Source organism: Rhinolophus sinicus, chromosome 2 (assembly GCF_057876585.1).
Source record: "Rhinolophus sinicus isolate RSI-liver-muscle chromosome 2, RSI-T2T, whole genome shotgun sequence".
NCBI classification, from domain to species: domain Eukaryota; kingdom Metazoa; phylum Chordata; class Mammalia; order Chiroptera; family Rhinolophidae; genus Rhinolophus; species Rhinolophus sinicus.
Genome location: NC_142502.1, coordinates 189,077,451 through 189,090,167, shown reverse-complemented (window position 1 = coordinate 189,090,167; position 12,717 = coordinate 189,077,451). Strand labels below are relative to the sequence as shown.

Here is a 12,717-nt window from a genome sequence, read left to right as displayed (position 1 = left end):
CAGCATCTGACTGTTTCCTTGGGGGCGCACCTCTGAAGGGGCGGTCCTTTCTTCCACTCCACCCAAGTGGGTATATAGCCAACGGGTGGCCAATATCTATCTAATGCACTAGGACCCAGGGAGAAAATTTGGTTAAAAAGGCAATTTGTTAGAAGTCTGCCCTATATTTGATTTCTGGCTCTGCAAGCAAATCAACTTCTTTTAAAAGTCCTCTCCATTGATAAGCCTTTCTTTTCAAATTAATTTTAAGTGACTTTTCTTAATTGTCTTGATGTCTTTAGTTCAACAGACTCTATTGAACACCTACTGTGTGCTACCCAAGCCCCAGGGATACAAAGTTGAGTAACAGCCTGAGCACCAAGGGAACCCCAAGATAGACATGTGAACAAATCCACGGACAGTGCAAAACAAGCTGTGTGAGAAGCTGTGCCAGACATAAGGTGGAGTGAGCACCTGTGCCTGGAGGGCTGCAAGGCCAACACTGTCGTGCCTGAGCAAGGTTTAAAGGATTAGAAGGGAGCTCATGCCCGTGCGTTAGGCAGACAGAAGGAAGTAGGCTGGTCGGGAAGAAGGAAGCGCAAAGGGGAGACTTCACTTGGAGTGGTCAGTGTGTTCTCACCTGTGAACTCAACATCAATTTAAAAAGTTTCGACTTTCCTAATTTAAATTTAAATTGGCTATAGTCCATTCCTCATTCCTATATTTATTACACTTCAAGGTAGCTTCTTTTTTAAAAACTTGTCCTTAAAAATCAGTTGATGACTGATCATCGTATCTCTTCTCCTGTGGTGACACGGGTCATGTTATGAACTCGGGTGATACCTGGAAGAACTGACTGCAGATTAGAAAGGTGAACTGGAAGTAGATCAAGGTAGGAAGCCACAATCAAGTCTTCACTTCCAAACTCGGGCAATAATTGGAATAGGTCAGCCAGTCACGAAACGTTGGGAGCTGTACAGGTTACAAACGAGGCAGTTGACTGCGCTGTTCCTTTGGCAGGGAGAGAGGCTGGGCCCATGGAAAAGTGCTGCCTGACAGCTGCCCTCACCACTGCTAGCGTGATCTCGGGGTCTGGCCTCCCTAGGATTTGCTTTTCCTTGTAAACTGGCTCGCAGTGGTCCTTTGACACAGTGATGATCCTGTGTTTACACTTTACAACAGTGAGACAGGGTAGTGAGAACTACAGGGGAAATGTTTCTGTTACACTGAAGATTTTAGTTAGAACACCAGCTCTTTTAATGAATTTAAATGTCTTCAAAATTGAAATTTATTCTTTTTAAGTGTTAATTATTGGTTTTAAAAGAGTGAATTAAGCAAATAATGATCACAACTAATGATTATATGATTATAACTGAAAAGACTTGTTGACTGGAGAAGGGTGTTAACAAAATAATCCATTCCGGGTGTCAGATATGCTTGGATGCCCCTGCCCCATTCATACTCCCAGACTTCTAGTAGTTGTGGCTGGTCTGACCAATCTGTCTCTCAGCCTATATAGCAGCAGAAAATGCCCAAGGAATGTAGATAAATTACTGAGCCAAGGACATTTGAACTGCAATCTTCCAGAGACAATGTCTTTTGTTATTCATTTAATATATTTAAACAACACCCCTACAAGTGGTTACCAAAGGTCCACCTAAAATGACCTGTTAACAACACCAGAGCTAGCAAAATGTGGTACCTGATGGTCATTTCAGCAAGGTTCCTTTAGGTAACTCTCCAGACCTCAGTTTCCTCATTGGCAAACGGGGATGAAAACACTGGTGTACCAACATCTCCAAATTGCTTTGGGCTGTGGATAACTTGATGTGAACACAGCAGAGTGAGTGTTAGAAATGCAGAATCATTTATCCCCTTGCTCTCCTGCCCTCCTCTTCGCCCTGAGCTATGAAGTTCACATCCATGGCCTTCAAATTCCAGCTCTAAAAACTACTAGCTGGGTGCATTTGGTGACTTGCTTGAAGTCTCTTCTCTCCTTTGAGAAGTGGTGATAAAGATACTGTGCGTGGTGGCTGCGAATATCGACTGTATGTGATGCCTCCACATGGTCTGATACGCAGGTGTGTTCTCAGTGTCACAAGAATCCTTTTCATCCTGCACATGTTTCATGAATATTAAGGGGAAGAATTCTGTTGCTTTTGATGAAATACATTGAAGATGAACAAACGATCAGTTTATGATAAAATCAAAAGTAAATATTTCTACATTTTAAATATTAATATCTGAGCAATTATCTTCCGTCCACCTGATACATCACTGATGTCTGAAGATTCTGTACTGCTGTATAGGAACAGTGACTTTGAAACTTTCCAGAAGCCAGTGACCTTGCTTCAATTAAATGCCTGTGATTTTCACATTCATGAGAGGCTTGCACATTCATTTCACTTATATGCTCCTTATACTAGCCGGCAAATAGCAACAGTAAAACTCTGCCAGCCCTAAGTGGAAGGGAGCGAAAAAGGCTTCAGTCCGTTCATTCTCGATTGAACAGACAGGTCCATAAATTCGCTTTACGTGCAAGTGACTCTCCTGTCACTTTCTTATTCACATCAGGAACTGGGATTTGGGAGAGAAAGAATGACTCTGAAGTCTGGGCTCTCTCCCCCTCGCCTCCAGGCTTTCTGCCTCACAGATGCTGAGATTTCCCAGCACAGAATCCTCTTGAATGGGAATTTTTGCACAATAGAGAAATAATATATTTTTAAGGAGAACAGACGTTGCTTGTGGAACTGCTCCCCGCTCCAACCGCCCCATCCTGGCAGTCTTCTGTCCTGGGCCAGAACTACCCAGGCAGGGACTCTTGGTCCCTCCAGGATGAAACTGTAGATACTGTGATTGGTTTCCTTCCTGCTGAAAGGAGTCTTATTTCCCTGCTGCTACATCTACTGTAATTTCTCACTATATCTGGTTCTGAACCTATGGCCCCTGGACCAGCCTCATCAGCATGACTTGAGGGTCAGTTAGAAATGTAAAATACTGGGCTCCAGCCCAGAACTCTGAATCAGAATCTGTATTTTACCACCATCACTAGGTGATTCCTTCCCACATGGAAGCTGGAGAGACACTGATTTTGTATGTTGAGATGTAACTGACTTTTTACATTGTGTATGAGCTGTTTGTGTTGGTTTGATACATTTCTATATTGCAACGTGATTACTACAGTTGCGCTAGCTAACACCTTCATCACCTCACATAATTATAATTTCTTGTTTGTACTGAGAACAGTTAAAATCTACTCTGAGCAACTTGAATGTTTATAACAGTATTCTTGATTAGAATCATGGTGCTGGGCATTAGGACTGCAGAACTTACTTATCTTGCTGGTTGCAAGTTTGTAGAAACACTTAAACTTAAAGCTAATTTACTGTAGTAAGATTTACATTTCAAACAGAGAGAAGAAACCCATATTGTATGGTGAGATTGGAAAATTTATCACTTTAACATAAATTTAAAGAATGTAATTTTGTATTTTAGTGACAAATGAAGAATGAATAGTTGAGATTTGGGACATGACATGTTTGATTTAGGCAAGCCTTTTAATTTCTTCTTTAAAAGGAAATGGCTGATAATTTATGCAATTGTAATGTAAAACATGGGTTTTACATGGCAATGTATTGCAATTAAATTGTACATATTGGTGTATTATTAAATGGTTCTAGCAGGATCCTGATAATCTGAAAAGAATATAAACCTATGGAAAAATTTTCATTTGAAATTTTGGATATGGCTTAAAGGTGTAATAACAGACATATTTTCCAGTTATTTTTAAAAATTGAATTGTGTTTATCTACTCTGATTATGTTTTCATAACGTTTGTAATTGGCTCTAGGAAGTTTCAATTTGATTACATTAATGAATACTTATGTTTATCCAAAGTTTTCCAAGAATTTGGAGTTCTACATTTATCTTCTGTAATAAAAATAAGGATATTAGTAATATATATATATAAAATCTGAGTTTTGTCCCACTGCAAATCCTACTAGAAAAAAATTCAATTTTATCGTCTGGTTTATATTAATATTGAATTGTTATTTTGTTCTCTCATATTGCCAGATGAAGCAAATAAGTAATTGTATTTATGTGCTTAGCAATCAAGATATTTGTCATGAGGGAAAAGGAGATACAATTATAGAATGAAGGATTTCAGCAGGAACGTTGTCCTCTAGGACGAGACTGGAAATATCAATATGAACTCATACATTTATATGAAAAAGTTATTTTTAAAATACTTCTTTTTTAGCCCTCTCCAGTGAAATGGCTTGAGGACCTCCCTGGTGTGCCCCAGCACCAAGATTTTGGTCTCAAACACCACTTTACAAATAGAAAGAACCAAGGCTCTTGGGAGAAAAGGCTAATCCCATGTGTGAGCCAGAATACTACAAAATGAGCCTGGGACACCTCTTTGTGCCAGAAAGCAAGACCTTCAAAGGTTAATGGAGATGATGGGACATGAGAACTAATGTAACAGAAGCTCCTCCTGGCCCAAATTGAATGAGACGATTTGAACATCAAAGCAGGACACCGGCTGAAGTTGACTGATACAGAGGACATCTGACCACAGGCAGAGAATTTGGTACAAGTTGTTCCCATGCCTGGGACGCAGTTCTCCGTGGTGGGCAAACTCCAACCTGTCTTCCACATCTCAGGCGACTGTCTTGTCTTCCAAAGACTTGCATGACTTCTTAAAGCATGAGCGCCCTTCCCCCTTTACTCAGTTATACGTGACGACAATGTCGCTATTGAGTCATACTCTTTATGTGACATCTTCTGCATCAAACGGTGATCTTCCCGAGGGCAAGGACCCAGTGCTTTTACTTAATAAGTGGCAGCTAATGCAGTATTAACACTCGTTCCCTCTTGACTTGCAGCTCGTGCCCTGACTAAAGCCAGCTGTGCCGCGCACGCCCACACCCCTACCCGCATCTCTCCCTGTCTGCGCTCGTCGCGGCTGCGCCCTGCATCTGGCCCCTCGGTCTTCGGCACTTGGGGCCGTTTCCTCCAGTTGGAGGCGGGGGGGGGGGGGGATGGGGAGGGGCGGGGGGAGGGGGGAAGGGGGAGGGGGCGGGGGGCGGGGGACGGGGGGTGCCTGAGCCCCAGGACTGGTGTTTGTAGACGTCTCAGAACTGTCGCCGCACCAAGTAACCCATACCAGGGCTAATGGAGTGTTTATGGCCCGAAAATCGGCACATTTATTCGTAAAGGGCTTCGTTTCCAAAGAGCGTTGACAAACACCAACTCATCAGGTTCTCTACAGGCAGAAATGGAATCCAAGTCTCTGATTCCTTTGCATTGCATTAGCGGGGAAGTTCGTTTCCTCCGGTTGTTAGTTTTTTTTAAACGTCCTGTCTTCGGGAGCAGCCGAAGTTGCTTTTCCGGGCCCAGGCTCGCCGCTCAGACCGTGGCGGGGAAAGCCGACTGCCGTTGTGAACGTCGGGAACAATCGCAGGAACCTTCGCAGCGAAAAGGAGATTCCTAAGCCGGAGAGGTGTTACGGACGAACTGGTTCCCCGCAACCTCTTCCCGGGTCTCTCTAGGCTTTTACCGTTTCTCAGTGGTTCTTCCGGTATCTCGCGCTGTACCCGCCTCTTCCTTTCCGCCACCGTGATTTGAGGATTTCTCGCGAGACTTAGCCCTCTTCCCAGGCCGGCGCTCCCCGAGGTAAGTTTGCGGCCTCCCCTGTGCCCCGGCTTTTCTGCCAATTTTGAAGGAAACACGTTTTGAAGTCAGCCCTGGGCCGGCGGGCCCTGCTCACCGGGTGGGGATACGGCCGATATCCCGGCCGGTGCCCTCCGATGGCGTCTGCGGGGTGGGCCGGGGCCGGGGCGCTGAGACGTGCTCAGCCCCGGGCTTGTGTGCTTGCAGAAGGCCATGTTCAGCTCGAGCGCGAAGATCGTGAAGCCCAATGGCGAGAAGCCGGACGAGTTCGAGTCCGGCATCTCCCAGGTGAGAGGGGGACTGGGCGGGCCCGTCGCGTGTCCGGGGAGGGGGACACCCCGGGAGGCTGCCACGCGTGTCTGCGGGCCGGGGCCTGGGGTGCCCGCGGTGCGCGCCGCGCTGACGTCTCCGCCTGCTCTTTGCAGGCCCTGCTGGAGCTGGAGATGAACTCGGACCTCAAGGCCCAGCTTCGCGAGCTGAATATAACAGCGGCCAAGGTGAGCGCGCGGCGCCGGGCCCGTGGGGGGGCTGCCGCGCGTGGGGGGCTGCCGCGTGCTCCGCGCAGCTCGCGTTCCCCGGGCGCCTGCAGCCCGGCTCCTTGGCAACCGTCAGAGGCGCCTGCGCTGTGCCGTCGCAGGGGACGGCCTGCCCTGCAGCCGCGACGTGGAGTGGGCGCTGGGCCCACTTGGGGTTGTGAATGTAGCGCTGGGAGCCCCGTGATGGGACCAGGTGGCTGGGCCGGGAGCTGAAGCCGCTGTGGGGACGAAGGAGCAGCCCCCGGGAGGCCGGCGGTGGCAGGGCAGGCGGGTCGGGGGCGGCCGGGCAGGCGGGTCGGGGGCGGCCGGCCTGTCTGTCAGCCCAGCCTGACGCCGTCTGTGTCCCACTTGTGCCTGGAATAAGCTGCAGAGAGAAATAAATACTGAGGCTGCGCTTACCATTCAGTTGCAGTGTATTTGCATTAAACTACATCTCATGACGCTCCACGTTGGACTTTGCTTCTCACTGGGCTGCAACGTGTCTTTTTACTTTCAAAGCACTTGTATATCTGCTTAGTGTACAGGCTATTGGAAGATAATTGTTTTGAGTTTGTGTTTTTAATTTAGAAGCTACAGTGCCTTTGGAGTGAAGAGGCCTGTGCAGAGAACAACCAGCCTCGTTTCTGGTTGCAGACAATTTTTCTCCCTGTAGTAGAATGTTACCCGTGCGTACCTGGTTGTCAGCAAGGTCATTTTGTGACCGTTGTGTGTCATTTGTGAGGCATGAGGACGACTGATGGGACTTGTAGGCGGCCAGGGAACAGCTGGGAAGTGGTCTAACAGAGGAGCTCTGACTGAGGTGTGATGGTGTGCGACAGCGCTCGTGTTCAGTGTTAGCTGCTTAACACTGTGCACTCGCGTCGGAAGAATGGAGGTTATAAACTTAAAGAGGGTGGATTTTTTTTCCTTTAGGAAATTGAAGTTGGTGGTGGTCGGAAAGCTATTATAATCTTTGTTCCTGTTCCTCAACTGAAATCCTTCCAGAAAATCCAAGTGCGGCTAGTACGTGAATTGGAGAAAAAGTTCAGTGGGAAGCATGTGGTCTTCATCGCTCAGGTATCCGTCGAACTGAGGAATATTTTTTTTGTTAAAAACATTTGTGTTTAGACATCGTTGGTAGTTAGAATAATTAAAAGAACCCTTTGTGAATACATTTTAGGTGGTCGAATGCTGGGAAAATTGTGCTTGCAATGGGTTAAAGAGGGAAAGGACACTTTTGCTCTTAACATTAAAATGGCTTTCCGTGTTTACATTGTCACATGTATTGGGTGGCTTAAAGGGCTGATCCCACTAAGACGCGTGGCTGGTCCCAGCCTTGACTTTCCCGCCTGACAGAATTACCTGCCTGAGGCTCATACTGCTCAGGTGCGTCAGATGGAGACTTTAGGAGGAAAAGATACTAAGGAATAGATTGTGGGCAAAGGAGCAATTAGTCAAGAAAAGTTTTTATTTCGAAGTTCAGATGTGGATCTGGCCTTGGTGCAAACACAAGTGTATGGGGATTAATTTCCAGACTAACAAACAATTAAAAGGCATAGACTTAAAGGAATAATTAAGGGAATTAAAGGCACGTTAGTACCTAGAGGCGTCTGATAACGTGGGCAGGTGTGTACTGTTTGGATGATCACTCATGAAGCAGCCAGTTTTCTCCCAGAACCATCTGAGCACAAGCAGGTCTGAGTGAGTTACTGCGACGTCAGCAAGGGCTGCTTCACAGGGTCGCTCAGTAACTTGGCCACGGCGTCTGGCGTTCTCAGATTTGGGATTTGCTCTGAAAGCAGTTTGACAATTTGTAATTTTCTGCCATCTTAAGGTTCTTTCTGTTGTTGCATGATGATTTTTACCTTACAGAGGAGAATTCTGCCTAAGCCAACTCGAAAAAGCCGTACGAAAAATAAGCAAAAGCGTCCCAGGAGGTAAGTGTTTTATCAGCATCAACAAACATGTTCCACTCTTATTAACTCTTGATTTGCATGGGTGCTTTATAGTGAGAGTTGCAGTTGGTTTCCAAAAGTTAAATATTGGCAGTTTGGGAAAGCCATTCGCGTGGGAATTTTTATTGAGTTACTTTGGTTTCTTCTATAATTATATGTAAAAGCTTTGAAATTACTTCTGGAGGTGAGGTTTACATGTACTCATAGGTGGTGTAATTGTTCCCTGCCGTCACAAACGGTAGAGACCGTTTGCTCCAGGTCTTCGGCAAAAGAGAGGAAGCGTGAGAAGGAATCCTGTGTAGTGCAGACCGGATAGAGCGGAGGTGGGCGGAGTGTGTCATCTTCGCTTTTGCTTTTCGCTGGGATTTAGGGCTAAAAAGTTAGGGGTTTTTGTGTTGCTGGCGTGACAGGTGGAAAGTCACTGCAGTAGTAGATGCTGATGGGCACTGTTTATGAACTTGACTGACCCACAGGTTGTCTGGCGCCGACTCCTGCTGACGGCTGCTGGCTGCTTCATCCAGGCCTGCCTTCTCAGGGCCTGGCTTTGGTTAGTTCCCCAGGCTTGGGTTACTGGGTCCCCGCAGACCCCGCCCGAGGGACCAGTGGAGAAACATTGTTGCAGTGTCCCTCTGACTGCCTGCCAGACAGGCGATATTGTTGCAGCATCTCTAAGTGCCAGATAGGTGACAGCCTGAAAAAGTGTGTCATTTGTACTTCCTCCTTCAAGAATGGGGAAATGGACCCAGGCTCAGAGCTTGTTCGTTGCTGCTGGTGATAGTAACGCTGGGATTTTAAGAAAACTCGGTCGTTTCTGAAACCCGTAGTAAATCGACAGGCCCCAGAGCCTCTGGCATTGTGGGCAGGTGTGGTGTGACAGTGTGGTGGGGAGGAAGGGGAAGGTGGGTGACGCTGGAAAGGCTGAGCAGGCTCTGGGACGTGAATAATTGTCCAGCACCATTGCTTTATGGCAGTTGGGGCAGCGTGAGAATTCAGGGATTTTTGTGTGTGTTCTAGGTCGTCTGCAAGAGATCGAATAGAGGAGATAGTCAGTATTTGGTTTGTTAATCGGGATACTTAAAAAGCGGTTTGTGATCTCAATTCTGAGAACCCAGCTATTCTGGGTTGTACTTGAGTATAAAAATAAACTCTTTGCCCCCAACTAAGGGACCGACGCTCCGATTGACAGCCTTCATCCCTCTTCCCACACCTGCGCTTCCCGCATTTTCTCAGGTGATGACCTACTGTGTTCCTAGGGACCGGAAGCCTCTCCCTCCCCCTCTCTGAGAGCTGGGTGGTAGGCAGTTGTGGTTCTGCCACTTGGCAGCAGTCTGCTTTCCTGCCTTCAGATGTATTTTCTCTTTCCTCAGTCATCTTTCCTTATACAGATGAAGGGCTGAGCTTTCCACACTTGTGTGCCTTCCTACTGCTGTAATCAGGCGGGATGTGCTTAGTGATTGGGTAGCAGTGATCACGTGGCCCGTCTGCCTCGCTTGCTTTCTGGAAGGTGATGAAGGCTTTGGGAAGAGCATTTCCCTCGAGTTTGTTGTGCGGCCTTCGAACAGCAAGACCTTAGTGGAGGCGCTAGAACAGTTGGTTGTGGGTATGGGAACTGCCAGATAGGAATACAAGTGAGTACAGGGTCTGCTTTACCGAGAAGCGAGGGAGACCTAGACAGACCCCACAACCAAGGTAACTAAACACTGAAAATAGGAGCTGCCTTCACTCTCATTCCCGTCACCTCGTGGCACAGCAGGTCCATAAAAGTTTGGACTTCATTGAACCGTGTCAGGCAGCCCGGCTGTGAACGTGAGGTTCCAGAGGTGGCAAGGTTCTGTTGGAAGTGTGTGTGCTGGGCTGAGAGGTGGGGACACTCCTAGGGGCCCCTCCTAAAGCTGCTGCCAGAGCAGTCTCTGCGGGTGATCATAGGGAACGATGAGTTACGGTGCTTTGGAGGCCAAGGAGAGCTCTTTAGTCGGTGAGTGGTGTGATCACACCGGCGTCAGATGGATGTGACAGGACTGGAGGGCGTGGTTTGGGAGATGAGCGAGGCTAGTCACGGGGAAATCACACAAGTGAAAACCCTAGAGCTAGGTGTGGCAGTAAAAGTGTGCTCGTCTCCTCCTCTCGCCTGGACGTACTCCCTCATGGTGGATTGGCGAGTGCTTCGTTTGTAGGGTGTCACATTCAACATCCACTCAGCTTTTGAAGTAAATGAGGCTGTTTGTCGCCACGGCCCTGGTGCGCGGTGTTCAATGCAAGTGGCCTCTTTGGGAGCCGGTGTTAACTTGAGTTCAGGAGCCTGGAATTTGCAGCTGTTGGTTTTGACGTCAAAAGGTGCCTCGGGCTCCCTGGGGGGCAGGCCTTGTTCTTGGGTGTCTCACTCTCATTACTGTGTCCTTTAAGCCGCACTCTGACCGCCGTGCACGATGCCATCCTGGAGGACTTGGTTTTCCCGAGTGAGATCGTGGGCAAGAGAATCCGCGTGAAACTGGACGGCAGCCGGCTCATAAAGGTCCACCTGGACAAAGCCCAGCAGAACAACGTGGAGCACAAGGTAACCGGGGCAGGGGGGCAGGGGCCGCGTCCTGGGACCACCCACGGCCAGCGGCTCGCTGTGCTTCAGCCCACTTCCCTGTAGGTTGTGTGTCGGGTTTCACTCAGGGTTAGGGAATGTGGAGCAGAGTAATGCCATGGTCTGACCGACTTGGAAAGCTGTGGATCCTCTGGGGGCAGAAGGGGTGATGGTGGTAGAATCTGGGGAGAATTGTCACTTTCCATCCTGCCCAGTCAGGTAACCAGTGTGGACGACCCCTGGGATCCCCCGGGGCTCTGTCCGCGTGGCCCAGAGGAGCACAGCACGTGGGTGTGTGTAGAGTCAACCCCACGGCACTGGCGACGAGCTTGTCCCCGGTCTTGGGACTGGAGGGCACGTCCTGTATGTTCTTGGCCTCTCAGTACCTGGTTGCTGAGGAGAAAACCACACAGGGCACAATTTCACAGAATCGTTAGGCTTTCAGATGAGTGTGCATTGGAAAAGTTTAGTGATGAATTATTTCTTTTCTTGTAGGTTGAAACCTTTTCTGGTGTCTATAAGAAGCTCACGGGCAAGGATGTTAATTTTGAATTCCCAGAATTTCAGTTGTAAACAAAAATGACTAAATAAAACATTCACAATATTCTGTTCAGGCATGTTTTTCACAATCTTGGAGACGCAGATGCACAACTGTCTCCATTATCAGGAGCTTCCTGCACAAGACGGGAAAGTGGGAACAGGTGTCTAGTTTGTGCCAGAAAGTTGGAGGCACACGAGGGACGTGCTTGGATGCTGTGATGTGGTAACAGGTGTGTCAGATGGTGTTCCCAGAAGTGCCTATGGCACCGTCACGTGGCTCAGCCTGGAAAAAGCTACCAGAGATGGGGAAGATGCAAGTAACGTGCCTTCAGCCCAGCTCCCAGCAGCACTGTAACTTGAAGTCATGCTTAAAATAATTCCGCTTAAGAGAAAGGACAGGTGTCAGCAGCAACTAAAACAGGCCAGAAATGGTTCCTTAAAAATTACAGATCGAGACAATTTTTTCCAAGAGCGAAATCTGATGAAAGGTATTTTCATTAATTTTTTTTATTGTTGAAAAAACCACAAAATTTATCATAAGCATTTTTAAGTGTACAGTTCAGTAGCCTTAAGTATATTTACGATGTTGTGAAACACGTTCAGAACTTGAAATCTAGAACTGAACCCAGTAAACTACTCCCCTTTCCCTTCCCCCAGAATCAAGTTTCATACTGTAAATTCATGTTACGTCTTAAATTGTCTTTGAAAAGTCAAGTGTTCAGAGTATGAGTAAGTAGATTTTAATGCCATCTTAAGTGGCATGTTAACTTGGGGCAGATAAGCTACTCAATTCCGTAGTTTTTCTCCTAAAATGAAGGCAGTGGGTGCGATGACAGCTGGAGACACGGCTGTCACACGTCGCCTGGGTGGTTGGAGTGGCGCCGAAGGCCTCACTTCTGTTGGTGCCCAGTGGCTTTTAAGGATTGCTCAATCTGAGAAATGGCTAGTGAGTGCCAGGGCTTTGCAGTGTGAGCATCACTACTGCGCTGGCCAGGCCCCGGCTCAGCTGCCAGCGACCCCGTCACCTGGGTGGTGGCGTCTGGAGCAGCCTCCCAGGTGGCATGGGGTCAGCTGGAGGGGAGGAGATGGAACTCCGCTTTCGATTACAGAAGGGCAGGGAAGGGCCGATTCAGTCTTGGTTTTTCAGGTTATAAAGGGCTGCAGTTGCAAGAACCCACTTAGGGGTTTTATGGGTTCTAGTAAGTGGTTGGATCTGAGGAAGCTGGGGAGGGATCCATATGAAACTCGCTTTATTCCCAGGTTCACTGCTTCGTCTATGGGAAGCAGGATTTACAAGCCACTCTAGGCTGTTAGACGTTTTTTTAAAATGTTCTGAATTCGTTGGTTTTTCTGTGATGCCAAGTGGCTATCAGTAGTATGCCTAGTAGACATTAGGCATTAAAACAAAAACTGTCTCCAAGAAAAGTTTTTACGGGAGGAAACCATTGTCTTTGAAACTGGTTTGTACGGAACACTGGGA

At 47.7% G+C, this 12,717-nt stretch overlaps 1 protein-coding gene and 1 non-coding gene across 2 annotated transcripts; both read left to right on the top strand.

Moving 5' to 3' along the window:
• The first annotated feature begins 5,583 nt into the window (after positions 1 to 5,583).
• RPS7 (ribosomal protein S7) lies at positions 5,584 to 11,304 on the top strand. Its single transcript, XM_019752009.3, has 7 exons — positions 5,584 to 5,658; positions 5,863 to 5,943; positions 6,081 to 6,152; positions 7,104 to 7,247; positions 8,043 to 8,107; positions 10,529 to 10,679; positions 11,193 to 11,304. The coding sequence occupies exons 2-7, from the start codon at positions 5,869 to 5,871 to the stop codon at positions 11,268 to 11,270; spliced, it is 585 nt and encodes a 194-aa protein (XP_019607568.1). The 5' UTR covers positions 5,584 to 5,658; positions 5,863 to 5,868; the 3' UTR covers positions 11,271 to 11,304.
• On the top strand, positions 10,921 to 11,119 carry LOC141571958 (small nucleolar RNA SNORA73 family). Its single transcript, XR_012496992.2, has one exon. It is a non-coding gene; the product is annotated as a small nucleolar RNA SNORA73 family (small nucleolar RNA).
• Positions 11,305 to 12,717: the final 1,413 nt, after the last annotated feature.